This window comes from Mobula hypostoma, chromosome 23 (assembly GCF_963921235.1).
Source record: "Mobula hypostoma chromosome 23, sMobHyp1.1, whole genome shotgun sequence".
Classification (NCBI taxonomy): domain Eukaryota; kingdom Metazoa; phylum Chordata; class Chondrichthyes; order Myliobatiformes; family Myliobatidae; genus Mobula; species Mobula hypostoma.
In genome coordinates, this window is record NC_086119.1 from 23,926,406 (window position 1) to 23,954,278 (window position 27,873).

General features: G+C 41.9%; 1 protein-coding gene across 2 annotated transcripts in view; it reads left to right on the forward strand.

The window, feature by feature from the left end:
• The window catches only part of acaca (acetyl-CoA carboxylase alpha), a 289,052-nt gene that overhangs the window by 83,248 nt on the left and 177,931 nt on the right, over positions 1–27,873 (forward strand). Inside the window, exons 24-29 of one of the 2 annotated variants that reach the window (XM_063031453.1) lie at positions 4,298–4,422; positions 7,204–7,317; positions 13,203–13,316; positions 19,162–19,251; positions 20,405–20,523; positions 27,822–27,845. In XM_063031453.1, the coding sequence (XP_062887523.1) occupies positions 4,298–4,422; positions 7,204–7,317; positions 13,203–13,316; positions 19,162–19,251; positions 20,405–20,523; positions 27,822–27,845 (586 nt within the window). The remainder of the gene's footprint in view (positions 1–4,297; positions 4,423–7,203; positions 7,318–13,202; positions 13,317–19,161; positions 19,252–20,404; positions 20,524–27,821; positions 27,846–27,873) is intronic. The other variant, XM_063031454.1, reaches the window with a different exon arrangement.

Below are 27,873 nucleotides of genomic sequence, written 5' to 3' on the forward strand. Positions count from 1 at the left end.
GGCCATTGAGATTTTTCAGTTATTTTCACTGAGTCTTCAGACCTCTTTGTACAAATTATTCCATGATTGGCAAGATTTGCAAAAAAAAAATTTCCTCTCAAATCAGGATTTCAGCCAGCTCATTGTCATTCAGGCTGTGTTTGAGGGTGTATGGTGTAGATCTCAATTACAATCTACCATTTGTATGAGACAGATTTGATGTTTCATCATTTAGATCATTTGAGTGATGTTAAGATTGCTACGGCAGGCAAGTAACCAAGCAGATTTTAACATGGCAGAAATCTGATACTTCAGGAATAGTACTTGCACAAAAAGGATGTGGCAAAGTACTTTGGATCAGCATCCTTTTGATACTGATTTAATATTGAATTTGTACTTTAGCCTTTAAAAATGTTAGAGGTTGTGACAGAGTTCATGCAGTCAAAAGAGTTATCTAAGGCCAAACTTTGCTTTTATAAAAGTACAAAAAGTGCTTGACCTTCCATTTGACAAAACATTCCCATTGGATCTCTGAAACGCTTTACTTTGAGAAATTTACATTCGTAGTTTATTTTCTTTTTTTTTCTTCAGTCTTGGTCTAATGGTGGGTAAATCTGGCATTGTTTCTGTCTGCCAAAAGCACTTTGGTTTGTTCTAGAACTGATGTTTTTTGTACTTAGTCATTGACAAGTTGCCTAGCCATGAAGAGCAGCCTGACTAAATGTTGTCCATTCAATTGTGTTGGGGGGTGGGGAAATCGTGGTATAGATATCCACTTCTGAGACCAGTTGGGTTCTGCCATTGCCATGAGTGAGTTAACTTAGCCCTGAGACTATTTACAGACCAAGTATTGATTATGAACATTTCTAGTCCTTTTAACTTCATAATTGAGACGCTGTCTTTATCTACCAGTGTGAGACTCTGAGCATGTTATCGGAATAGTCAAGTAACCAAAACTGCAGCCATTCATTATTTCTCAACTTCTCACTTGACCTTGTTACATGTATTTGTTTGATACTCTATTTCATATTTGGTTCAGTTGACTCAAGGATATGTATTTGCACATAACACCTCGCCTTATCTCCAGCACCTGAGCTCAAAGCATAGAATCATGGTGTTCTAGATACCAAATGTTGATAACTTCAGCACTTAATTTGAAAGTGCCTAGATCTGTTTCTGTGCTGCAGTACTCTAACTCTACATTTTGGCTTTAATTTGGAGTCCAAGCTTGAATGACAGCAATTGCTAATAACAGGGATTAATATATTTGACTTTGGGAGATGGGAAAAGACATTTTGAATCTGGAACTGGGATTTGTGGGCTGTTAAGAGTTTTACCCTTAAAATAGTCACCAACTCATGTTAAGTGTTGAGTGTATTCTACTTCCTGAAGCTGATTGTTTTTTTCCCCCCTTTTTTTGACACTTGCTTTAGTGAAAATATAGAAATTACTAGTTGTTTAACCATCCAGAGGAGGGAGCTAATTCTCCAGCTCATGAAGGGTTTCAGTTACTTCATTTGAAACAGTTTTTGGTAGTCTAGTACCCACATGGAGAAAACACTGGAGGGAAACAAGTGGCCATGCAGTCACTTCTGTCAGTAAGCATTCTTCTGGCATTGCACATTTTGGAATTAAGCTGTTGTGGATTGCCGTGATTTGATGTCAGTAGTCTGATTTAGCTTTCTTATGCCCAGTTTAGCCAGTTTCTGAGATCTTTGTAGGGGGAGAAAGAGTTGTGAGGAGAGTGGGGCTGAAGGAATCGACCTGCTGGAGGCCAGAACAGACTCAATAGATCAAATGATCTCGGCCTCAAATCAGCAGGCAGTTTAGAGATGCTCCCTCGCTTCTGTCTGCCACTGTATTAACAACGGACCAGTATCAGCCTGCTGCATTATGACAGATCTCAAGATAAAATCAAACATAGTATAAGCATGTTAAAGAATAAAATTCCTATCTGCGTCATCACTGCACATGTTGACTACGTTTCGGGTGCAGGGTTGAGAAGGGTAACAAATTGGCCATGATTGAATGGCAGAGCAGATTTGATAGACTGAATGGTCTAATTCTGCACCTATGTCTTATGGTCTTTTTTAAAAAAAAATCTTAAGGTTTCCACAGTTTAATTTTATTTATTGAGATGCAGCGCGGAATAGCCCTTTCCAGCCCTTTGAGCCATGTTGCCCAGCAATCCCTGATTAAATCCTACCTAATCATGAGACAATTTTTAATGACCAATTGTAAATTAGAGGAAACTGGAGCATCCAGAGGAAACCCATGCAGTCATGGGGAGAACGTACAAACTCCTTACAGGCAGTGGTGGGAATTGAACCCTGGTCGTTGGTACTGCAGAACATTTGCTATCCACTACACTACCATGCAGCCCCAATCTGTTGGTTTACCAGTTCACCTTTGGAGGCCTTATCAGCTAAAACCTTCAGTGAATTGTAACCAAGATATTCATTTTCAGAGTTGAATTTGACACCCTTGGTTGGAGAGCTATTGACCATCTATTACTCCAAATATTGGTATTAGTAAAGAATGTGGTCGTACTTCCTAGCTGTGCATGTAAACAGAAAACTGTCTTTACGAAGAAAATTGCCAGATATTATATGGCTATTTGTGTCTCTGCCTGTGAATCATCTAATCTATTTCAAAGTAGCAACAAAATCCAGTATCCTTTGGGGACTGAAGTAGAAAGTATAAAAGCATTGGTTTAGGTCGGAAAATACTTGCAAAGCAGCAACTAAATTCTAAATACAAAATTCTGGAGGAACTCAGCAGGTCTGACTGCATCTATGGAAAAGAATAAAAAATTTATGTTTTGGGCCGCGACCCTTCTTCAGGACGGGAAGGAAATGGGGCGGGGAGGGTGATGGTTAAGAAACCAGGACAAGAAGGAAGGGGGAAGGAGTACAAGCTGAAAGGTGATGGGGAAGGTAGGTGGGTGGAGGGGGGAGGGATGAAGTGAGAAGCTGGGACATGTTAAGTGGAAAAGACAAAAGGCTGAAGAAGAAGGAATCTGGTTGGAGAGGAGAGTGGGCCATGGGAGAAAGGGAAAGAGGAGGAGTACCAGAGGGTGGTGATAAGTATTTAAATTCTGAATTATCCAACAGACATAATAATTAAACATGGTGGCTTTAAATGAACATGGCATTTAAACACAGGCCCACATTGAGAGAGGAACAACATGCAGTTCATTAGGTCCTATAACTTTGATGTGATTATGAATCAAATATCATCCACTTTTTAGACCCAGCAGAAACAATGGGAAAATCTAAAAGAGGCTTGCTGTTATCGATATTGCTACAACAGACAAGTTGCCTTTGCCTTGTTATTTACCATACTGGTTAATGGTAGAGGTGACTGCCAGAGCATATGTCCATCGTAGAGATAATTGCATGAGCATGCAGGGGTGACTGCATGGTTTTTAGTAGAGGTGACTGAGAGAGCGTATCACCTAGCCATACAATGGTGGGATCCAATTTTGAGGTTGAAGTAGAGTACTGGTCTGGTAATGTCAAAGCTTGAAGCTGTAGGCTTAGGGATTGATGCTATAGTGATAAAAGGCCTGTAATGCAAACTACCACTTCAGCTAAATGAGAAAGTGAAGTCAGTCAGGTTTGCAAGTTGTTAAGCTTGAGTTTTAAGGACATTAAGCTACAGGGTGGGGGTGGGGGGAGAAAAGATGCGGAAGTATGCGTGTGAATGTCCGACTCTGGGAAAGGTTTAGATTGAAAGGCTGTGTTGTTATTTGGTTTCAAGATCAGAGAAGTAGGTGTGGATTTTGTATGTAGATCTCAGGAGTACCATGAAAGGCCAATTAAAATCATGTTGACAGACTTCAAAATGCAATTAATTGTACTTGGATTTGTGTAGATGGATAAAATATCCAAATGTTCTTATTATAATTGTATGTATTTTAGGGTTATGATTTAAATTGCTTTGTTTTTGATTATATATTGAATGTAGAGTTAGTTTCATTTGAATGGTCTGAATCAGAATTTGTGAAATGTACACAAACAAAATGCCATGGCAGTAAAATATAACCTGCAGGAAATAAGCTTAAACCGTGTTTTTATTTTATTGGCACGAGGGTTGTACCAAAGTACTTTTAAATATACTGGAGCTTCTTTGGGTCCGATGAATTGAGTTCACATTGATCGGATGTTCTCAACATCAGAATTCTTCTTGACAGGTTTCACTGTAAGATGAAAGTTCAAAAGATTTCTCTGAGGACAAAGAGTAGTGGCTGAAAAGATGGCCTTCAAGCTGCTCCAATAGAATGATATTTATCTTTAATATCTTTTTCAAACTGCAGGGCATTATGAGAAATGTGTATTTATTCTTCGAGAGGACCATAAAGGAGACATGACTACCGTCCTGAACTACATCTTCTCTCACGCCCAAGTCACCAAGAAAAACCTTCTAGTTACAATGCTTATTGTAAGTTGAGCTTTGTTATGACCACAAATTCCAGTTTCCAGTGTGCTAATCTCAAGCGATAGGTCCATATAGTATTTCATGTGATTTTAAGTAATGCTTGCCCATAAGAATCTCATTATTCTAACACAAAGCAGTATTTCCTTTGAGATTTCTGAAGTAGCTTTGAGCTGGGCTGTTCATTTCTCATGTAATCATGCCGCGGTGATGGAGAGCGAAACGGCAGCTGTTCTCTTTGCAGGCCTTCAATTTTCTTCAGAGTCCAGTCATTGAAGTGTGTAATTACATGGGGGTGTCGTGGAGGTGCTAGTCCTTTTCAAAGAGTGGGAGACTGCTTTGTTCACTGACATTGTGCGAGGGCAGGCTGCGCCCGGTTCTACTGCTGGCATTTTACAAAGGACAAAAAAAAGGGAAACTTGCACATTGATAATAAAAGAGCACTTTGCTGAGCTCCTGGAAAAATAATTAAAGTGTGATTTATAAAATAAAGTGGATTTTTCTTTTCTTTGTAATAGGTTGCAAGAAAGGGCCAGGTGATTTTGGTCACTGAATTTTCATTAAAGCTTCATTAAATGCCTATTCGTTATGTTTTTAAATTTTAAAAAAACAAATATATAAATTTCAATGTATAAATATTTGGCTTTACAAAAAAGGAATATTGTGTATTCAGTAAAGGAAGAGGACTGGAGAATCAGTGCAATTTTTGCTTATTATTCCTCATCACTCTTTGTCCTTTGACACCTTTTTTATTAATACTATAATTAGAAGTGCATTTTTCCCCATGTAATTTTTGAACTTAAACATTCTGTCACAATATTGAAGTTCTCAGAGTTACCTCAGTATTATCCCTGCCCCACTCCCTAGTAAGTGTGAATGTTGACAAGATTTCAGAGTATTGCTACTTTTAAAATCCTGCATACCCCGCATGGAATGATTCCCATTACACTTAACTGTTATCATTGATTAGACAGCCAACTATTTTGCACTGTAAAAGTTGCTTTCAGAAGTTATTTACATGACATAGGAAAGTATGCAGTTAACTGTTATCCACTGTGTGTTTTGTGTGGGGGGAAAAAAAATCATGTCTTTGTTTGGTACTAACATATTTTAGCCGAGCTTCTGTGTTATGAGAAGTACTGGATTGGATCCTCTTGAACCTCACCCACCATTCCACACATAGTTCCTGCTCACATCTAGGCTCAAAGTGGAGGGCCAAACATGCTGATATCTGTGGCCTAGAGTTCGGCAGCAAGGCCTTGTTGGCAAGGGGCCTCGGGTGGTGTTTAATTGGCTTTGACAGAAAACTAGTTAAAGTCAGGTTTATTGACATAGACACAAGTGCACGTATGCTTGAATACAATGAAAAGCTTGCAGCCGCATCAGAGGTACATGACATCAGATAAGTCACATTTGTAAGAAAATCATAAATGGAATGCAAATTGTACAGAATTTTACAAGAAGGAACACAATTGGAACAAAACACAAAGTTTGTTTTAGTGCAGAGTGATCAAAATGATCATACTTTTGTGAGACTAATGGTTAGGGCTGTTCAGGTTGGTTCAAAAACTGAATGGTTTAAGGGAAGTAGCTGGTCCTGTGGGATTTCAAGGTTCTGTACCCTGTGTCTGAAAGCTTTGCCATCAGTCAAAGTCTCTGATTGGCTTTAATGACTTTTAATTCTCTGATGTTCAGAGATTATAAAAATTGATGCAAATGATTTAAAAAAAAAGTTATTAAGAATCTTAATTGTTGCATCTCCAGGGAAAGTACAGATGAGAGTGGAGATATAAAGTACTGTGTGGGAGAGATTCGTTGTTTTGGAAAGCTGAAAGAGGAGGGCTGGGAAGATGGCAGCATCACATTGCAGGTGTTGGAGATTGTAGAGGATAATCCTTCAGATGAGGAAAATGGCGTGGTAGAACCTGAGAATGAACCAAGCCTTCTTGTAGGGAGACGGCATTCATTGGAGGCCGGGTGTTCAGCTATTGTGCTTGTTTGTCTTCATTAACATCTTGCAACCTTGGCAAGATGCAAAACTAGAGGTACTTTGAGTAAATGTTCATAATTGGGTGCTGGGGTCGAGGGTTGGCACTCTGTTTATTGCTTTATTCAGTATTTTTTCTTCATTCATCATTTACCGGCTTTGTAATATTGTACACTGTTGCAGACTGCATTCTAAAAGACCATTTGCCTGTCAACGGGGTTAGGGATCGGCTTGAAAACAGAGAAAGCTAGTTTTAAAGGAACCAGGAGCCTTATAAAAATGTGGAACTTGATAAATATACAAACTATAAAATCGTGTAGAGAATTTTCAGTACAATGCACAAAGGGTTAAAAGGAATTTGAAATGAAGGACTAACTCTGAGGGTAAATTGTATCCTTTTCTGCAATTTGTTTTGTTTTAAGTGCTAATTTTTCAGTCCCACATTTGATCTTCAAACCAACACCCTGTCCTTTACTATCTGAGAAAATAGATGTATGGTGTCTTGAATATGAAATAGCCTATGCACCTCTACAGTTTGTTGTAAGGAAATTGTGATGATAATGTAACACAAACTTATAATTTTTGTACTTTGTTGCAGACTTTTTATTTTAAAGGTGGATGCTTGAAACATACAAGAGGCAATGTTACTACTTAGCACAGTCTTTATATTTTGTGGGTGTTTATTTGACCACTGGTATTGCAATTAATTTTCCATGCTAATATTTTTTTCTATTTAATTTATTTTTATGAAAAGCAGTTGTATTTCTAATGTATTTTCTTTTTCACTTGTTTGTTTTCAGGACCAGTTGTGCGGTCGAGATCCTACCCTAACTGATGAGCTGATTGCTATTCTAACTGAATTAACGCAACTAAGCAAGACTACCAATGCAAAAGTAGCTCTCCGAGCTCGGCAGGTATAGATGATGAGTTCGACTTTGTGTCAGTTCAGATAATACTCCAGCTTGTGTATATTGTAACACTGGAAAATGTGAGTGCTGCTGGCAAGGCAAAGCCTTACTTTGTGGTTTGTTCTTCACCAAAAAGGATTAGCATGCCTTTCAGAGCTATAGAATATCCCAAAACAAATAAAAAGCCAAATAATTACTTTTGAAATAGTGTAATATAGGGAATCTCTTCCCCCAGTCTGCACACATCAGTGAGCTGAATGGCTAGGTAATGTCTTTCATGTGCAGGCTGGGAATTAAGCATTGGCCAATGTAGCAGCAAAACAACTTTGACCTGATCTGAGGGAAAACCAAAAAATGGTGGAGCAATGCACACAAAATGCTGAAGGAACTCAGCAGCTCAGGCAGTATCTATGGAGAAGAATAAACGGCCAATGTTTCAGGCCGAGACACTTACCAGGACAGGCCCTAGCCATAGATGCTGCCTGACCTGCTGTTATTCCAACATTTTGTGTGTATTGCTCTGGATTTCCTGCAATTGCAGAATCGCTTGTGTTTAAAAGATGGTGGAAATGCCTAACAGATCAAGCAAGAGAAAGGATGTAGGATTAATGTATCTGACAGATGACCCTTCTCCAGACATACAGTACATGTTCCTATGAAGGGCCATGTTGAATTGACTTTATTACTTACATCCTTCACATACATGAAGAGTAAAAATCTTTACGTTACATCTCCGTCTTAATGTGCAACATGCAGTCATAGTAATTTATAACAATTTATGATAAATAGAACAGTCATGTAACATAGAAATACACTCAAATCAGCATGAGTTAATTAATTTGATGGCCTGGTGGAAGAAGCTGTCCTGGAGCTTGTTGGATCCTGGCTTTTATGCTGCAGTACCATTTCTCGGATGGTAGCAGCTGGAATAGATTGTGGTTGGAGTGACTTGGGTCCCCAATGATCCTTCGAGCCCTTTTTTCACACCTGTCATGGTAAATGTCCTGAATAGTGGGAAGTTCACAACTACAGATGCACTGGACTGCCTGCACCACTCTCTGCAGAATCCTGCGATTAAGGGAGCTACAGTTCCCATACCAGGCAGTGATGCAGCCAGTCAGGATGCTCTTAATTGTGCCCCTGTAGAAGGTTTTTAGGATTTGGGGGCCCATACCAAACTTCCTTAACTGTCCGAGGTGAAAGAGGCACTGTTGTGCCTTTTTCACCACACGGCTGGTGTGTACAGACCATGTGAGGTCCTCTGTGATGTGGATGCCGAGGAACTTAAAGCTGTTTATCCTCTCAACCCCAGATCCATTGATGTCAATAGGGGTTAGCCCATCTCCTTTCCTCCTGTAATCCATAACCAGCTCCTTTGTTTTTACGACATTGAGGGAGAGGTTGTTTTCTTGACACCACTGTGTCAAAGAGTTGACTTCTTCCCTGTAGGCCACTTCGTTATTGTTTGAGATTAGGCCAATCAATGTAGTAGTTTGGCAAATTTAATTAGCAGATTAGAGCTGTGGGTGGTTACACAGTCATGGGTATACAGGGAGTAAAGAAGGGGACTCAGTACACAGCCCTGAGGGGCTCCTGTGTTGAGAGTCAGAGGGGTAAAGATAAGGGAGCACACTTTTACCACCTGCCAGCGAGCTGACAGGAAGTCCAGGATCCAGCTACACAAGGCAGGGTCAAGGCTGAGGTCTGTGAGCTTTTTGTTGAGCTTGGATGGAATTATGGTGTTGAATGCTGAACTGTTGTCCAAGAACAGCATTCTCACATAAGCATCCTTCTTCTCCAGATGTGTAAGGACTGTATGTAGAGCAGTGGCTATTGTGTCTGTCGATCTGTTGTGTCGGTAGGTAAATTGTGGGGGGTCCAGTTTGGGTGGTAGCATGCTGCATCCAGCATCCAGCCTCTCAAAGCATTTGCTTATTATTGAGGTGAGTGCAACAGGACGCCAGTCATTCAGGCATGTTACCTTGGTCTTTTTTGGTACAGGGACAATGGTGGATAATTTGAAGCAGGAGCACACTCTGCACTGGGAGAGGGAGGGATTAAAAATGTCTGTAAACACACCTGACGGTTGTGCTGCACACATCCTGAGTACTCGTCCTGGGATGCCGTCCAGTCCCGCAGCCTTGCGACTGTCCACTTGTTGGAAACATCTGCGTACCTCAGCCTTAGAGATGACCAGGTTGCAGGTTGTCTTCAGGCTTTCCTTGGAGGCTGAGAGTTAGTGACATCAAACTGAGCGTAAAAGTGATTGAGCTCATCTGGGAGAGAGGCTGCGATGTTGGCGGCACTACTATGTTTGGTTCTGAAGTCTGCGATGGTATGCAACGTTCGCCACAAGTTATGTATGCTATTCATTGTGAATCTTGACTCAATCTTGTCCCTGTATTGTTATTTCGCAGCCTTGATTGCTTTGCACAGATCATTGCTGCTTTTCTTGAGCTCCTGCTGATTGCCGGCAATGTAAGCTCTATGTCGCGCAGTAAGGGCTGCTTGCACAGAGCTATTGATCCAGGGTTTCTGGTGGCTCCATCCGTGAACTCGGAGACATCCTCATCATGGAAGACATTCCAGTTGATGTCGTCAAAGCAGTCCTGCAGTATGGAGACTGATTGGTCGGACCAGCAGTGGACAGTTTTAAGTATAGCTGCCTCTTGTTTCAGCTTTTGCCTGTATGTCGGCAAAAGCAGGATCGAAGAGTGATCTGATTTTCCAAAAGCTGGGCGAAGCAGAGGTCAAATGTGTTATCTCCACTAGTGCTCAGCTGGATGTGCTGCCAAAACTTCGGAGAGCCTTCCATCAGCGATGCTCGATTCAAGTCACTGGCGACGATGAAGGCAGCCTCTGGGTGTGCAGTCTGCAGCATGTTGCTGATATGCCCCTGACATATTACCTCTACTCTCCAGAGGCCCTGCTTTATCTGAGGTGTGTTTAGGAAAGAGTTGCATTTTTTTTTTTTGCTAAAGCCAGTTAATTTATCTATTTTGCTGGGAACTGTAGTCTGTAGTTTCAAGAAGGGCAAATTGTAGAGCTATTGCAGTTAAATGGAGGCTGCTGCCAAAAGGAAAGGCTGGTTGTATTTGACACCTGCAAGGGCTATTACTTACTTACTGCCTATTATGCCGCGGCGTGTAGAGCATCAATAAAGGTGATGTTCTGGGCTTCTTTCATGTCAGTAGCTTCCTCTTGATTTTCAGTACTGCAAGTCCTGGGTGGAGACTCAAGAATATTGTCATGCTTGGTTGTATAAAGGTTCTTCATTGCTGTTTCCACAACAGTTTTTTGTTTTACCCCACTGGGTTGTTAGCCCTGAGCTGAACCCCTGAGCCTAGCCTGTCCTCTACCCTTTGACCTGCTTGGCATGACTGACCCTACCAAGAGCCAAAACATAAAGACCTGACTCCAGCCAACATAGCTCTTCGGATCATTTGACGCACACAAGCCTCCAAACCACGGCAAGGTGTGGTCTTCTTGGAGGTGCAAGGGTGATTAACAGATTTTTTATTTTAATTGGTACCTTGGAGTGTTCTTTAGTATTTGGGTGCTTCATTCAAGGTGGATTTTGAGAATCATAGAGAAAGTAACTGATCTAGGATCTGCATAGCCAAAGGAACACAAATGGTTTGATTATGAGAGTGGATAGGGAACCATCATCTCCTTGCAGTATTTGCCTCCTGAATTCAGAGTTTAGGGACATTGCATGAGGTGTAAAGCATGCCTCATTAACTTCAGTGCCAAATTCAAGTGGGTGCTGGACTTCAGAGGTATCAATCAGAGTATTTCAAGTTTGAATATTACGATTTTATTGTTTTCAAGAGAAAATGAAAACCTGCAGCTTTGGAATTTGAGTGTTAATTTTCAAGACTACATGTTACAAGCTCTTGAAATTAATGCAAGCACCTTAAAATTAGAGTTGAAAGTATGCTGACTGAAAAGTACATTGTGGTCAACTATCAGGGCAAACAATGAAGAAGCCAGCGTAGTTGAAGCTGATTTGATGGGTGGTCCATGCTGGTGCGTCGCAAAGCCGAGGACTATTGTGTTCGAGACGGGGTTGCGGGTGGAGTTCGTATCACTGTCAAAGTTAGAGTGAACGATTTGGAGAGGAGTCGACGCCGAAGAATTTCGGTGCCCATCCACCTGACCTGGGTGAGAGGTAGGATCACTCTAGGCGCCGATCTGGTTTGGTGAGATCGAGAACAGCTTTGGGTGATGCAGCCTAGCCTTATCGCTGTGCCGGAGCCCAGGTCCTAGAGCGAGGTACTACCCAGTGTTTGGACAACTTAAACATAGGTTCTGATAGACTGGAAAGCCCAAATGTCAGGACCGGAGGCAAGGGTCGGGTTGATTTTGCTCGCTCTCCCTCAATGTTCATTCCTCTCTCCAGCGGCTGTTTTCTCTGCAAGTTTCACGCTGTTTTTTCCCCCCACTAACTGAGATGGGTAAGGTGGATAGGCGTGGGCCTACTGTGGTTGCTCTGGAGAGCAGATCTAGAGACTCAATCTGGTTCAAGATGCTGTTGTTTGCTTCCATTGTTTGCATGATGTATGTGTTCCCCCCCCCCCCCATGGTCTCTTTTTAAATTGGGTTCTTCGGGTTTCTTGCTTTATGGCTGTCTGTAAGCAAACAAATATCAAGATGTTTAATATATACATTCTTTGATAGTAAATGTTCTTAAATCTTGAATCTTGAATTAAAGTTTGATAATTCTGAGAGAATTCTTCATTACAGTCCCGGGTGGGGGGAGAGGTGGAATCAGAATGCGATTCTGGTTTTATGATCTTTTACAAATGTTCTTGGTAATGAAGACATTAAATCCTTGAACTAGCCACTTCCTTTTTGTCACGTGCAACACAATGTTTTATGCATTTATGAGTTGTCCTGAAACAATGTTTGTTTAATGGAATAATTATCACCAGGATAGTGTTTTGTTCTTGATTTAAATATGATTGCATACCCTTGGTTAATATTTGGTGACTGAATAACAGATGTATATAAATAGTGAAGGACCATTTCCAAGGGCATTGAGTCAATTACTTGGCAAGATTGGATGTGTACGGTGGATTCCTTTTCATGAAAGATGTTGCGAATCTGTTCAGTTATAATTACAATTGGACAGTTCTTGTATTTGTTTCATGCTAGTCTGCAAATCACAAGATTTATTACGATTAGTTTCATAATTTGAGAGTTGAACTCACTATTTACACAATGCAACAACCTGCAGTCATTTAGTGCCTTTAAACTAAAGAAGTATCACAAATACTTTATGGAGACATGATCAAACATCGGAATTTAGGGCAAAGGTAATGAAAGTCTTGTCAGAGAGGAGTTTGGAGAAACTTCTTGATGGTGGAGGTCCAGATGGGACACTGGGTATTTCGATGACTAACGACATGCACAAGATTTAAACGTCTGTCAAAATAAAATGACCGCCAAGTGTGGAGTGGGAAGTTTCTGGATGCCCTTTCGAAATGTGGCTCTTACTGCATGAGAATTATGTGCTTCTGGTTTCAGGCCAGTGCTATGGATGGGTACTCCCACAGGGTTATTTTGATTAAATGTCTGAAGTTGTTTTGGAAATTAGATGTTGCCTTCATTGTACTCATTGATATTCTATCAGATGCAGATCTTCATTTACTATAAATTTTTTTACGGTTTATCATTTGAGGGAATTTGGTATGGCCACTTGTTATCTACCGCATGTAGCTTCTTTTTAGTGCAGTTCAATTTTCACTCTTTAACTGCTTATTGCAGTTACTGTTGGAGATTGGCAAATAATGTTTTATTTTTAAAATTGGTGTAAGTAATTTTAGTTGAACATTTTATTTGAAAATGCACAGTTTAACACATTTCTTTGTGTGGTTCTCTCTTCACAGGTTTTGATTGCATCACACTTGCCCTCTTATGAGCTGCGTCACAATCAGGTGGAGTCTATCTTCCTGTCAGCTATTGACATGTACGGTCATCAGTTCTGCATCGAGAACCTTCAGGTGATTGTAGCTGCTTCCTGTGTTTCCAATTGTAACACCAATCTGTATGTAGTTATTCTGTAATAATGCGTCTGGCCACTGGGGCACTGATTTTCCTTTCTGCTTTAAATAGACATTCTGGTCAAATGACATTGATGATTAGAATGTAGAACAGTATGACACAATACAGGCCATTTGGCCCACATGTTGTGCCAATCCTTTACCCTACTCTAAAATTAATGTAACCCTTCCGTCCCACATAGCCACGGCACAGTAGCATAGAGTTAGCACGATGCTATTACAGCTGGCATGAGAGTTCGGAGTTCAATTCTGGCACCATCTGTAGGGAGTCTCTGTATGTCCAGCCTGTGGAGTGTGTGGGCTTTCTCTGGGTACTCTGGTTTCCTCCCACAGTTCAAAGACGTACTGGGTAGGTTAATTAGTTAATGTAAATTGTCCCATGATTAGGTTGGGGTTAATCAGGGTTGTGGGTTACTAGGGCTGCATGGCCTGAAGGGCTGAAAGGCCAGCTCTGTGTTGTATCATTCAATAAATACATAAATAAACAACCCCTAATTTTTCTTTCATCCACATGCCTATCAAAGAGTCTCTGAAATGTCCCTAATATATCTACCTCTACCACCAATTTGGTTAGTGAGTTCCATGCACCAACTAATCACTTTTACAAAAAAAAATCCCCTGACCAGTATCCGTTCAGTGTTGTGAACTGGCGAGTGTGCGTGCAGCTGATCAATTGCGCAGTCCATCAATTGGGCCCCCTACTCGTGGAGGGCTCTCTTATCGGCACGGGTTTTTAAGTGAGCGTAGCTCCCGCTTTTATGTTGCACATCATGTACCGTCACAGATGTGATTCAGTAAAAATGTTTAATCATTCTTCTGCTGTGCATATGTAACAATTGGTGACGAGAATGGAATTTAAACCAGAATGGCCGCTCTACTCCAAGCACCTAATCTGCTTTGGGCCACAGCTATGGCAAAACTGACTCTTGGAACCTGGCTATAATGGAAGAAAGCTTTCCTGGACCACATTGAACTCCTACCAATTTTAACACCAGCAGCAAACATGGAGGAAGTAATGAAACTCCAGCTGCTCTGCATGCACTTGGGAGAACTCAGCCAGAAACACTTCGATACTCTGCACCTACAGAACAAATTAGAACTGACAGACTCATTTGATCTATCTGGGAGTCACAGGACAATGTCCTTTATGGCACGCTTCATGTTTCCACAACTACAGAGACTTCCACTGAGAAAGTAGATGAATTCATCTCAGGTCTGACCCTCCTGGTGCAGAAGTGCAAGTACAAAGATATTCAGCCAAGTAAATTCGAAGAAGCGATGTTTATCGAAGTGTTGATTGTTGAAATCTAAAATGGGAGGACACAGGAGCGCAATTTGTCTGGCGCTGAAGCATGCTGTATAGCTCACCACTGATTTAGGTAGTACTAGAAGAAGAGCCCCCTCTGGAAAACGTCAGTGCTGGCCAGTGGTTGCGGACCCGCAGGCCTATAGTTTCCACAGTGATTGCATAAATCTTCACAAAGATGCCATTGCGTGGGGGAAGTCATGCCCCATGGTCCGATTGCAAGCATAAAAAGTTTCTGTCAAGGTAGGGTACCTCGAGCTGTTCTTCATTGAGCAACGTGCCATGAGAAAGCAGCAGAATTTAACCATCAACTCCACGCGAGACAGCTGGAGCAAGGAAGTGGGCACTATTTTCCAAACCTGTGACATGGGCCACCAAAAACAGCCTCCTTACCTGGCTACGTGCACAGTAGACAACCATCCCAGTGAAATTTGAGCTAGATACGAGGTCAGTCATCACAATGGTAAGCAAATTATCCTTGTGCCCGATTCCAAAATCACAACAGCTGAAATCTGTGGATAGCGTGGTGTCTTTACAGCAGAAGTGGTTCACCAGGGGGACGTGTTTCATTTACCCGTGTATGTGATCAGGGGAGACCATCAGCCTAATTTGTTGGGCAGAAATTGGATTAAAACGATTTCATTGGTCCTGTCCTGCCTCAGCTGTATTAGTGGGACCCTTGCATTGGATTCTGTATTACAAAAATGCCATCAGGGTTTTCAAGTTGACACTTCTGGTCAATATCGTGGTCTGGTGGCTTAGTTCATGTTTAAGGAGATCTGCCAGCCTGAGTTCTACAAGGCCATATACAGTGGGCCCAAAGGTGGAAGAACTTGACTGACCACAGAGACCAGATTTCCTGCAACTGGCTGTCCAGGAGCGAACTTGTGGCAAGCACGAGGCTGTAAAACAAGAATGCACACTAGTCCGCAGATGTCTGGTACCAGAGATAAAGTCTACATGCGCATCTCACAGGAAGAAAATTGGCTACTGGCTGTCTTTCAGCGTTGTCACAGTCAGGTAGCAGAACTTGAGCTGACAGGCAGGTGAATTGTTCGGTGACATTTGGATCATATATTTCAGCGAATTGTCAGGGGACCCAGCAGCATCCTCTGCTAATGAAGCCAGCATCCCAGCAGATGAATCAATGGATGCTTCATCAAGAGAAGAGGAGATTCACAGCCCACTGCCCTTGAAATTGGCTAACTAGGAAGAGACGGAGAGAGAATCTGCCTCTGCGGCAGTTCATGAGAGTGCGCTGGCCAATTGATCGGTACCAACGGGATTGACGTTTCATCATTTCTCTCAGTTTACCTCACTTATTCCCTTCCTCTTTGGTTTCCATCTATAGGAGAGGGAGCTGAACTACATTGGATTGATTACGTGAATTGACAAGTATTCATGTGGCTGATTGATCGTGTGGTAAATCGAGTGGGCCTCCTATACGTGAAAGACTCTCTCTTTTCACGTGGGTTTTCGAGTGCGCACGTGTTTTTGTCTTGTTCATAGCTCCCACATTGCAAGTTGCCCAGCATGTGCCATTACTAACATGACGCAGTAAAAATGTTTAATCAGACTACTCCATTGTCGTTCTTGCTCCATGCATATGTAATGCCCCTTATACTTTCCTCCAAACACCTTAAAGCTGTGCTTACTCATATTAGCCATTTCTGCCCTGTGAAAAGGTTTCTGGCTTGCCACTCCATCCAAGTTTCTTATCATCTTGTACACCTTTAGTAAGTCGCCTCTCATACTTATTCTCTCCAAAGAGAAAAGCCCTAGCTCGCTCAACCAATCCTCACCAGACATGCGCTCTAATCCAGGCAGTGTCATTGTAAATCTCCTCTGCACCCTCTCCAAAGCTTCCACATCCTTCCTATAATGAGGCAATCAAAACTGAACACAATGCTTAAGTGTGGTCTAACCAGGGTTTTATAGAGCTGTCACATTACATTGTAGCTCTTAAACTCAATCCCCTGACTAATGAAGGCCAGCATACCATACGCTGCCTTAACCATCCTATCAGCTTGTGGTGCATCTTTGAGGGATCTATGGATGTGAACTCCGAAATTGCTCTGTTCCTCCACATTGTTAAGAATCCTAACATTAACCCTGTACTCCGCCTTCAATTTAACCTTCCAGAATGAATCGCTTCAAGTTTTTCTGGCGTGAACTCCTTCTGCCACTTCTCAGTCCAGCTCTGCATCCTATCAATGTCCTGTTGTAACCTACAGCAATTTTCTACACTATCTACAACACCACTGACCTCGGTGTCATCTTCAAATTCACTAACCCACTCTTCCACTTCATCCAAGATATTTATAAAATTCATAAAGAGCAGGTGTCCCAGAACAGATCACTGAGGAAAGGAACACCACTAGTTTCTGAACTGCAGGCAGAATATGCTCCATCTACTACCACCGTCTGCCTTCTGTGGGCAAGCCAGTTCTAAATCCACACAACACACATCAAAGTTGCTGGTGAACGCAGCAGGCCAAGCAGCATCTATAGGAAGAGGCGCAGTCGACGTTTCAGGCCGAGACCCTTCGTCAGGACTAACTGAAGGAAGAGTGAGTAAGGGATTTGAAAGTGGGAGGAGGAGGGGGAGATGCAAAATGATAGGAGAAGACAGGAGGGGGAGGGATGGAGCCGAGAGCTGGACAGGTGATAGGCAAAAGGGGATATGAGAGGATCATGGGACAGGAGGTCCGGGAAGAAAGACAAGGGGGGGGTGACCCAGAGGATGGGCAAGAGGTATATTCAGAGGGGCAGAGGGAGAAAAAGGAGAGTGAGAGAAAGAATGTGTGCATAAAAATGAGTCACAGCTGGGGTACGAGGGGGAGGTGGGGCCTAGCGGAAGTTAGAGAAGTCAATGTTCATGCCATCAGGTTGGAGGCTACCCAGACGGAATATAAGGTGTTGTTCCTCCAACCTGAGTGTGGCTTCATCTTTACAGTAGAGGAGGCCGTGGATAGACATGTCAGAATGGTAATGGGATGTGGAATTAAAATGTGTGGCCACTGGGAGATCCTGCTTTCTCTGGCACAGCCAACTTTCCCTGGATCCCATACCTACCGGCTTTTTGAATGAGCCTACCATGAGGAACTTTGTCAAACATCTTACTAAAATCCATGTGCACCCAGTCCTCTGCTCTGCCATCTATTTGTCTTGTTATTTCCTCAAAGAATTCAGTCAGGCCCATGAGGCATGACCTACCCCTCACAAAGCCACACTGACTATCCTTAATCAGACTATTCTTGTCCAAATGTTCATAAATCCTGTCCAATAGTGTGCTCACTACTGATGTGTGACTCACTAATCTATAATTCCCAGGGTTATTGCTAGTACCTTTCTTGAACAAAGGAACAACATTTGCACCCCTCCAATCATCTGGTACTATTACTATGACCAGTGAGGATGCAAAGATCATCGCCAAAGGTGCAGCAATCTCTTCCCTCACTTCCTGTAGTAACCTGGGGTATATTCCATCTGTCTGGGGACAAATATCTTAATGTTTTTTGAAAGATTCAGCACATCCTCTTTCTTAATGTTGACAAGTTCCAGCATATCAGCCTGTTCTGTGCTGAAGCTGATATGTGCAGCTGACCCAAAATATTGACTGTTTACTCCCCTCCATAGATGCTGCTTGATTTGCTGAGCTCCTCCAGTATTTTGAGTGTCTTGCTGGAAATTTCTTGCGTCTGAGGAATCTTGTGTGTTTAAGTAATCAACATTTAAAAAAAAATGAAGAAATATAATAGAAAGGGAGTCTGAAGTTAATGTGCTTCTTCATGATGAAAAGCAGTGCCAGAAAGTAGAAACACTTCTGCACTGCTAGAAGAGAAAAACGGCACCTTGGAGACCTCTTTGACTTGGTCAGATACTATTGTACTCTTCTTTTGCCAAGGACACATGTAACACCTACTTGGTCTTCAGCGAGAGATCTTGCATATGAATTCGGGGTGAAAAAATTGTAGGGGTGGTCTCATGACTGTACAACACAGAACAGATGTAAAATAGCATGCTGTCTGGTCACGTTCACCAGGTACTGCTACCCCTGTGTTCTGTGGGGGTTGGTGGTGATGTTGTGGAGAGTTTGCATTCCCAGAAAACTGCCTGTATTATGATTTTCTGTAACGTGAAGCCACATCCGTGTATGCATCATGAGTTGGAAAGGAATAAAAATTGATATGCACATTTTATGGGAGTGAAATTTTATTCTATATCTCAGAATTTTTGATAATGATTTGTGAATTCCCATAAGGGCAAAATTCCATTACCTGATCTGCTGAAACATGGAGGTTGCCTGTATTAATGTTTGAAAATAATCTTTTTTGAAATGATTTTGACTTCTATGAGGATATTATCCGTAATTCTTGCACTGCAATATTAAAACTTGACTTGCGTCATAATTATTAAAACTTGACTTGCGTCATAATTATTAAAACTTGTTTTTGCATTCTTTCTTTCTCTTTACAGAAGCTAATCCTGTCAGAGACGTCCATCTTTGATGTTCTTCCCAATTTCTTCTATCATAGTAACCAGGTGGTGAGAATGGCAGCTTTGGAGGTGAGTGTCACACAGTGGGGCTGTAGGTGATTTGTCACTGTTTCAGATGAGAAGCTGTTTCTCCTCAGGAGCATGCAGTACTCGACTTCCTCTTTGAGAATGAGTTAGGGCAAGTAACTGAAATGACAGTCTGGGAGCACTTTGGCACTAGGGGCCATAGGTCTACTAGTTTTAAGGTGGATTGATTAAGGATAGGTCAGGCGGGTCCACAGGTTTATGGTCCTAAACTAAAGCGGGGTTAATTTGGTGGAATTAAACAGTTGATTGGGTGAGCCTGTTTGAAAGGAAAAGAATGAATGGAAAGGGTGAGGTATCAAGAATGTGTTAGCAAGAGTCCAGGAAAAGCACATTTTTGTTAGGGTGAGAGGTAAACCACCACTGAGAACAATCACATTGAGTACTGCCAACAAGAAAGCGCTTGTTGGAAGGATATGGACCGAATGCAGGAATTTAGGACCAGTTAGGTAGGTACCATGGTCAACATGGACTCATTGGACCAAAGGGCCTCTATCCATACCGAGTTGCTCTGGCTCTATATATCAAATTGGAAATCTGAAAACTTTGTTAAGAATAGCCATTTCTGTTTCTGGGCTCTTTTTTTGAGTTAATGGTTGCACTGAAAGGAAGGTATCCAAAACCATTATATTTACTTTTAATTTTCTTGGCTGTTTGCCAAAAGACTTGATCTATATAGGACAGGGTTTTGAGGTGCCACCAAAATTCAACCTGTATGAGTTTGAATTAGAATTGTTTGGCTGTGGGAAAAAATAATAGGAAGAGTCAGGAAAAGGGCCCTTAGAGCATACTGTAGCATTCTTCATTGCCACTGTCCTCCCTAATCCCTATGTTCCTAATATCAAAAATCTATCATATTATCCCTTGCATAGAATGATTGCAGATCCCTCTCCAAGAGGCTGTGGATATTTGAAAACTTCTTTCTAACTTAAATCAGTCCAAAGCGCCCCTTAATCTGAGAGTATATTCTGACCCTTCAGCAAAGGGAACTCGCCAATATTTGCCCTGTAAGTGAAAAGAGCTGGGTAATAGGAGAGAAAGGTTAGATGAAGTAAAATAATTTGCTTCTCATTAAGCGGTTATTTTGTCTCTTCTCCATTGTATCTAGATTGATATAATGTCTGCCATTTTTGTGCAGGTGTATGTGAGAAGAGCCTACATAGCGTATGAGCTGAACAGTGTACAGCATCGGCAGTTGCAGGATGGAACTTGCATTGTGGAATTTCAGTTCATGCTGCCCACGTCCCATCCTAACAGGTAAGCTGTCTCCCTTGGTATTTGTCTGTTAGTAGCCGAAGGCAGCAAATGCAGACTCGCCCTCCAAAAGCTGACCAATTCCATAGAACAGTAGCAAAAATGGCCAATTCATTTTGACATTGATGTTCAACAAAAAATAGCATTTTAGTTCCATTAAACAGTGCATTTGTCAAGATCTGCAATTGTGTTTTATTTTCTCTCCCCCTGGGAAATGAATGTACTTCAGGATAGGCATGGGAAAGAAAAAAATGGAATAATTCTGATTTTCAGATTCAGATTTATTTATTACATGTACATGGAAACGCACAGTGTCATTCCTGAAGTATTTGTTTCTGTTTTGTCTCTTGTTCATTTTCATAGTGACTGGTCTCAGCAGGGTTGCAGAATTCATCAGTTGAATAATTGTAGGTATTCCCATGCTAGCATTTGTCCAAAGGTTAATTTATTATTATCGAAGTATACAACTTGAAATTCTTCTTGTGTCCTTCTTCCTCCCACTGGAGCTGTTTTTCTTTCTGTTTGATAAAGTTCAAAGTAAATTTATTATCAAAGTACATATACGAGGGGTGATTGATAAGTTCGTGGCCTGCGGTAAAAGGAGTCAATTTTAGAAAACCTACCACATTTATTTTTCCTACATTTACACACTTAGTCCAGCGGTCGTGGAGCATATGGATCCCTTCTTTGTAGAAGTCGGCGTCTTGGACCTCCAGAAGTTGTCCACAGCAGGGGTGATTGATAACTTCGTGGCCTAACGTAGAAGGAGATGAGGAGAAACTTCAAATTTTCTGCATGTTCACTGGAAGAGTTGAACTGCACGTGCACATAATGACAGCTGTACAACTCATCTCCTTCTACCTTAGGCCACGAACTTATCAATCACCCCTGCTGTGGACCACCTGGAGGTTCAAGACGCTCTCGTTACATGCACGTGCAGTTCAACTCTTTGAGTGATAATGCAGAAAGTTTGCAGTTAATAACTCATCTTCTTCTACCTTAGGCCACAAACTTATCAATCACCTCTGCTGTGGATCACTTCTACAAAGAAGGGATCCGTATGCTCCACGGCCGCTGGACTAAGTGTGTACATGTAGGAGGGGACTATGTTGAAAAATAAATGTGCTAGGTTTTCTAAAATGGACTCCTTCTACCTTAGGCCACGAACTTATCAATCACCCCTTGTATGTCACCATATACAGCCCTATGATTCATTTTCATTTGGACATACACGATGACCATAATACAATCAATGAAAGACTGCAGTAACAGGGTGGGCAACCAGTGTACAAAAAACAGCAAACTGTGCAAATACAAAAAGAAGGGAGAAAAATAATAATAATAAATAAGCAATAAATATTGGCAGAGTGAGAAGAAGAAAAGTCCTTGAAAGTGAGTGCATAGGTTGTGGGAACAGTTCAGTGATGGGCTGAGTGAAATCGAGTGCAGTTATCCCTGCTAGTTCAAGAGCCTGATGTTTAAGGGTTAATAACTGTTCCTGAACCTGGTGCTGTGGGTCCTGAGGCTCCTGTACCACTTTCCTGATGGCAGCAGCAAGGAGTGAGCATGTCCTGGGTTGTGGGTATCCCTCATGATGGATGCTGTTTTCCTGCGACAGCGCTCTGTGTGGATGTGCTTAATGGTGCTCTGACTCACTGACTGCAATATCATAACCACTCGGATCCACAATCCTATTTTCTTTTTTTTTGTTCCATACCAACTCAATTTTACACTGTAATTATGCATTGGGCATATTTGCAATTGGCCGAGCAGGATGAAAATATATTTGTTTTGGTAGAAAATTTTGGGTTTCTGAGGGTGATTATGTTGTCTTCTATTTTTCTTGTAATAAAATACTATTGAACAATCATAACTGCAGAACGAGATCAGTGTTCTGGCATAACGATTGCTGGATAGGTGAAATATCCATTACCATGCTCATTTCAATACTGATGCAACTTTCAAATGATGAGCAGTTCAGTTTCGATCTTTGCCTTCGGCCTTTCACTTCTCACATCTCTAAACAATTACTCTATAGTGTTGTGGCACCCACGTACAGCTCATACAGGGAAGCTGCTCCTTGCCTCAGATTGGTAGACACTGGATTACTTAGTACATAACAGTAGAAAAGTCTTCGTCACTGCAGTCCTGCAGTTCATTATATTGAATGGCTTTAAAATGTTATATAGACACTCAATGGTCACTTTTATTAAGTACTTGTATCCACCTGCTCATTAATGCAAATATCTAATCATCCAATCATGTGGCAGCAACTCAATGGATAAAAGCCTGCAGGCATGGTCAAGAGGTTCAGTTGTTGTTCAGACCAAACGTCAAAATGGGTAAGAAATGCGATCTATGTGACTTTGACCGTCGAATAATTGCTGCCACCAGACAGGGTAGCAATTATTCGACGGTCAAAGTCACATAGATCGCATTTCTTACCCATTTTGACGTTTGGTCTGAACAACAACTGAACCTCTTGACCATGCCTGCAGGCTTTTATCCATTCAGGAATTGCTCATTTCTCGGGATTTTCACTCGCCACCATCCCTAGAGTTTATAGAGATTAGTGTAAAAAAAAAACAGGAAAAAATCTAGTGAGCATCAGTTCTGTGGGCAAAAACACATTGTTAATTAAAGAGGTCAGAGACAAATGGCCAGGCTGGTTCAAGCTGACAGGAAGGTGACAGTAACTCAGATAAGCATACGTTACAGCAGAGCATCTCTGAACACATAATGTGTGGAACATTGAAGTGGATGGACGACAGCAGCAGAAGACTACACCGTGTTTCATTCCTGTACCTAATACTACAGCCACTGACTGGTTGCAGTTGGTCTGTAGCACGGGCTGTCTCCTGTTAACAGGGTCACTTTTAATGTTTTTAATAATTTGCATCGGTGCATCTTAGTTTATACACTTTTCAACCTTTCTCTCCCACAAACAATGACTCAAACTGGAATACCTCACTACGTATCCCTCTTAACTCATTAAGTAGCCTTTCTTTAGCTGTGAAACTATACAAGGGTTGTTTGTAAGTTGGCTAACCAGTTGAGTTGGGTGAAGCCTTTTGTTCACCCATTGTAGGCTGCATTTCTGTGCACAGATTTGTGGAATAATTGCCAGTATTGTAAATTATGATTGCTTTTCTCTCTCCTTTCTCATTATGTGTATAGTGTTGCCAGTTATAACTGCGTAATTTCACCCTCCTGACTGAGATAACTTGATACAGCAGACAGAAGTTCCCAGCAGGTGTCCTGGCACGGCAGCAGCGGCCTTTCGGATCTGCTGTTACTTTAAATTGAATTTTTAAATTTAATTTTAAGGCACAATTTTTGATTAGGGCACATAACAGGGCGACTATTTACCATCGCCAGATACTGCTACAATACAGAGATTGCCCAAAAACAAACCTTCACGAAGATCTGCTGGTTAAATTACACGACCTCGGCTTGCTGAGGGGATTGGGCCTACAGTCCTCGGAGTCGCCTGATGCCGGTGGCCGGAGGTGGAGACATCGTAAGCGGTGTGCGAGGAAGCGGAAGCGAGGCGAGCCGGCAGGAGTCCGTGCCAGGCAAAAAGCAAATCCTAGCCAGCTGGCTCTCCCGTCCATTCTGCTCTCCAATGTCCACTCCCTGGACAATAAGTTGGACTACATCCGACTTTGACGATATACTCGGTGGGAGTACAGAGTCTGGTGTGCATATGTTTTCACAGAAATGTGGCTCACCGCCGGAATCCTGGTTGCTGCCATTCAGCTGGACGGGCTCATCTTGTTTCGAGCGGACAGAGATGCAGCTCTTTCCGGTAAGACTCGAGGTGGTGGCTTGTGTGTTTACATCAATTCGGAATGGTGCAAGAACTCTGTGCTGGTTTCAAGATACTGCTCATCGCTACTGGAGTTTGTAACTGTTAGATGCAGACCATTTTATTTACCATGGGAATTCACCACTGTCCTTATAGTCGGTGTGTACATTCTCCCAGCGCTAATGCTAAGGAGGTGCTCTGTGAACTGTATGGGGCTATTAGCGAACTGCAGAACGTACACCCTGATGGACTGTTTATAGTCACCGGAGATTTTAACCACGCGAACCTTAAGTCAGTGCTCTCCAGATTCCATCGGAACGTGGACTTTGCAACGAGGGGTGAGAATGCGTTGGACCTTGTTTACACAAACATTCCTGACACGTACTGGACGGAGCCCTGCCCCCACCTCGGTTACTCAGACCACATCTCTGTTATGCTAATCCCAGCATTCAGACCGCTCATCAGACGCTCCAGACCAGTTCAGAAGCAGGCGAAAACCTGGCCAGCAGGAGCCGTCTCTGCTCTTCAAGACTGCTTTGAGCACACTGACTGGCACATGTTCAGGGAGGCTGCAACCGATGGCGACTCTACCAACTTAGAGGAGTACACGGCATCAGTGACTAGCTATATCAGCAAATGCATCGATGACATCACTGTGGCCAAGACCATCACTACACGCGCTAACCCGAAGCCATGGATGACTACGGAGGTGTGTGCACTGCTGAGGACCCTTCAGAGCAGGCGACAAGGCAGCCTGAACAACAGCAAGGGCCAAACTGTCCCGGGCCATCATCAAGTTCACCGATGACACGACCGTGGTGGGTCTCATCAGCAAAAACGATGAGTCAGCATACAGAGAGGAGGGGCTAACGGACTGGTGCAGAGCCAACAACCTGTCTCTGAATGTGAACAAAACAAAAGAGATGGTTGTTGACTTCAGGAGGACACGGAGCGACCAGTCTCTGCTGAACATCGACGACTCCTCCGTAGAGATCGTTAAGAGCACCAAATTTCTTGGTGTTCACCTGACGGAGAATCTCACCTAGTCCCTCAACACCAGCTCCATAGCAAAGAAAGCCCAGCAGCGTCTCTACTTTCTGCGAAGGCTGAGAAAAGTCCATCTCCCACCCCCATCCTGACCACATTCTACAGAGGTTGTATTGAGAGCATCCTGAGCAGCTGCATCACTGCCTGGTTCAGAAATTGCACCATCTCTGATCGCAAGACCCTGCAGCGGATAGTGAGGTCAGCTGGGAAGATCATCGGAGTCTCTCTTCCTGCCATTACAGACATTTACACCACACGCTGCATCCGTAAAGCAAACAGCATTATGAAGGACCCCACGTACCCTGCATACAAACTCTTCTCCCTCCTGCCATCTGGCAAAAGCACCAAAGCATTCAGGCTCTCAAGTCCAGACAATGTTACAGTTTCTTCCCCCAAGCCATCAGACTCCTCAATACCCAGAGCCTGAACTGACACCAAGCTACTGCCCCCTACTGTGCCTATTGTCTTGTTTATTATTTATTGTAATGCCTGCACTGTTTTGTGCACTTTATGCAGTCCTGGGTAGGTCTGTAGTCTAGTGTAGTTTTTGTGTTGTTTCATGTAGCACCATGGTCCTGAAAAACATTGTCTTGTTTTTACTGTGTACTGTACCAGCAATTATGGTCGAAATGACAATAAAAAGTGACTTGACTTGAAATCAAATTCAACAACTATCTTGTCCGGTGTGCGTCACTTCTGGGGACACTGTAGTTGCCATTTGAGTTAGCTGCCATTCTTTATAGTTTATGTAACTCCTACCAAAGGTGGAGTAAACAATGAGATTAGATTGTGAATTTGCCAGAACAAAATGGTAACTTCATTTACCTATGCAAGATTTAAAAAAAACAATATATATGTGTCATTATTACAAAACTTAGTCTTTCATAAAGAAGATAGTATGCTACTTTAAATCAGACATGACCAAATCCAATTTGAGAATCTTCACAGAGTTGCATTAACATGGAGTGTTATGATATAATTGTGGAAACGGAGCCTTCAAACTGTTTTGCAGAAAAATAGCAGAATACATACTTTTAGCAATAAGTATTAACTGTGTAAATCTGTTTTATGGCTGAGATCTAGGGAAAGCTGTGTGGTGTAATTTGTTTTACTGGAGCATGCCCAATGCAACAATATCACTTTAAATGTTAATGGCAGTAAGGTTTACATAAGTGAAATGCATCAATTCTCACCTTATTATGCTTCGCCTTCTGATTTATAAAAACGTGGCCTGCACTGTCACCAAATCACGGCTTGATTTAAATGCCGCTATTAGCATGCGTCTTGCCTGTGTATTTTTTTCCCCACATGGAAATCTTGAAGGAATGAGAGCCACTTCTGTCAGATGAAATGTTTCAGATGCAAAGACTTGAATGCCGTGAAAATAAAAATGAAATGAAATTTTCTAAGCTGATGGTAAAGGCTAAGAGAAATTTTGATTGCATGTGTATGAAGATCAATCAAAACTGGAGGGAGTTGTTGCCTGTTTCTGCGTGCTTACATTTAGGAGAGCAGGACGAGATCCTGGTTCCAGAGCTTTTATATGCTGTATCATACAAACCACATAAATTCCAAGGTGACTCAGTTTGATTACAAATTCAGATCTTGATGTGTGGAAAATCACAAGATATTTATTTATTAATTAAAAGGAGCGTAATCTGTGCAAAGCAGGAAGATTTGACTGATAGGAGTACTCAGGGCTAAGTCCTGGGCCACCATAAAAGAGCAGTAGTACAGTAGCTGAATTAAAGTCCATTGCATAAAGCAAGTATTTTATATAAATATTAGTTGTTTCATTTTAAAATAAAATGTTTCAATATGCGTGACGTGTGCAATTCATGAGTCAAAAGGGTCAGTGAGGAAAGCCACGTAGTGGATGTTTCTTCTTGCACTTCTACCCAAGCTCAGCCACAGTAATTGAATAAGATTGAAATAAAATGCTTTTTAGCAGGTGTTTCACATTTCCGTAGAATCCTCCTTTATGCCATACTCACATTTGTATGGGAGCACCAATAGAGCAAAACGATTCTAAAGCACTTTATGGGGGTGTTCTCAAACAAATAACTTGATGCTCATGTTTGGAGTTCCTGAGGCAGGTAATCAGAGGCTTGGTCAAGAAGTTAGGATTTCAGGAGCTTCTTGTCTTCTTGTACAGATGTAAAGAGGTGGCAATTCAGAGAAGGAACACTTGAACCTGGGGCATTGGCAGCTAAAGATTTTGCCAGTGGTGGAACAAACAATAAGAAGATCCATCAGTTTTGAACGGACGCCTTTTTTAAAAGCAGTTCTATCACAAACACAGCTGCTGAAGTGGTGCATGAGTTTAAAATTGGTTGAAAATCAATTCAAATTCTAATTCCTGGTGAAATTGAACTTTAACTTGATGAATGATAACAATCTACTTTTAATCCCCTTTACTAACCTGCTGGTAATTGTTTGATTTCAGAGGGAACATCCCCACACTTAACAGGTACTGTACAATCGTTTTATAATTTTAT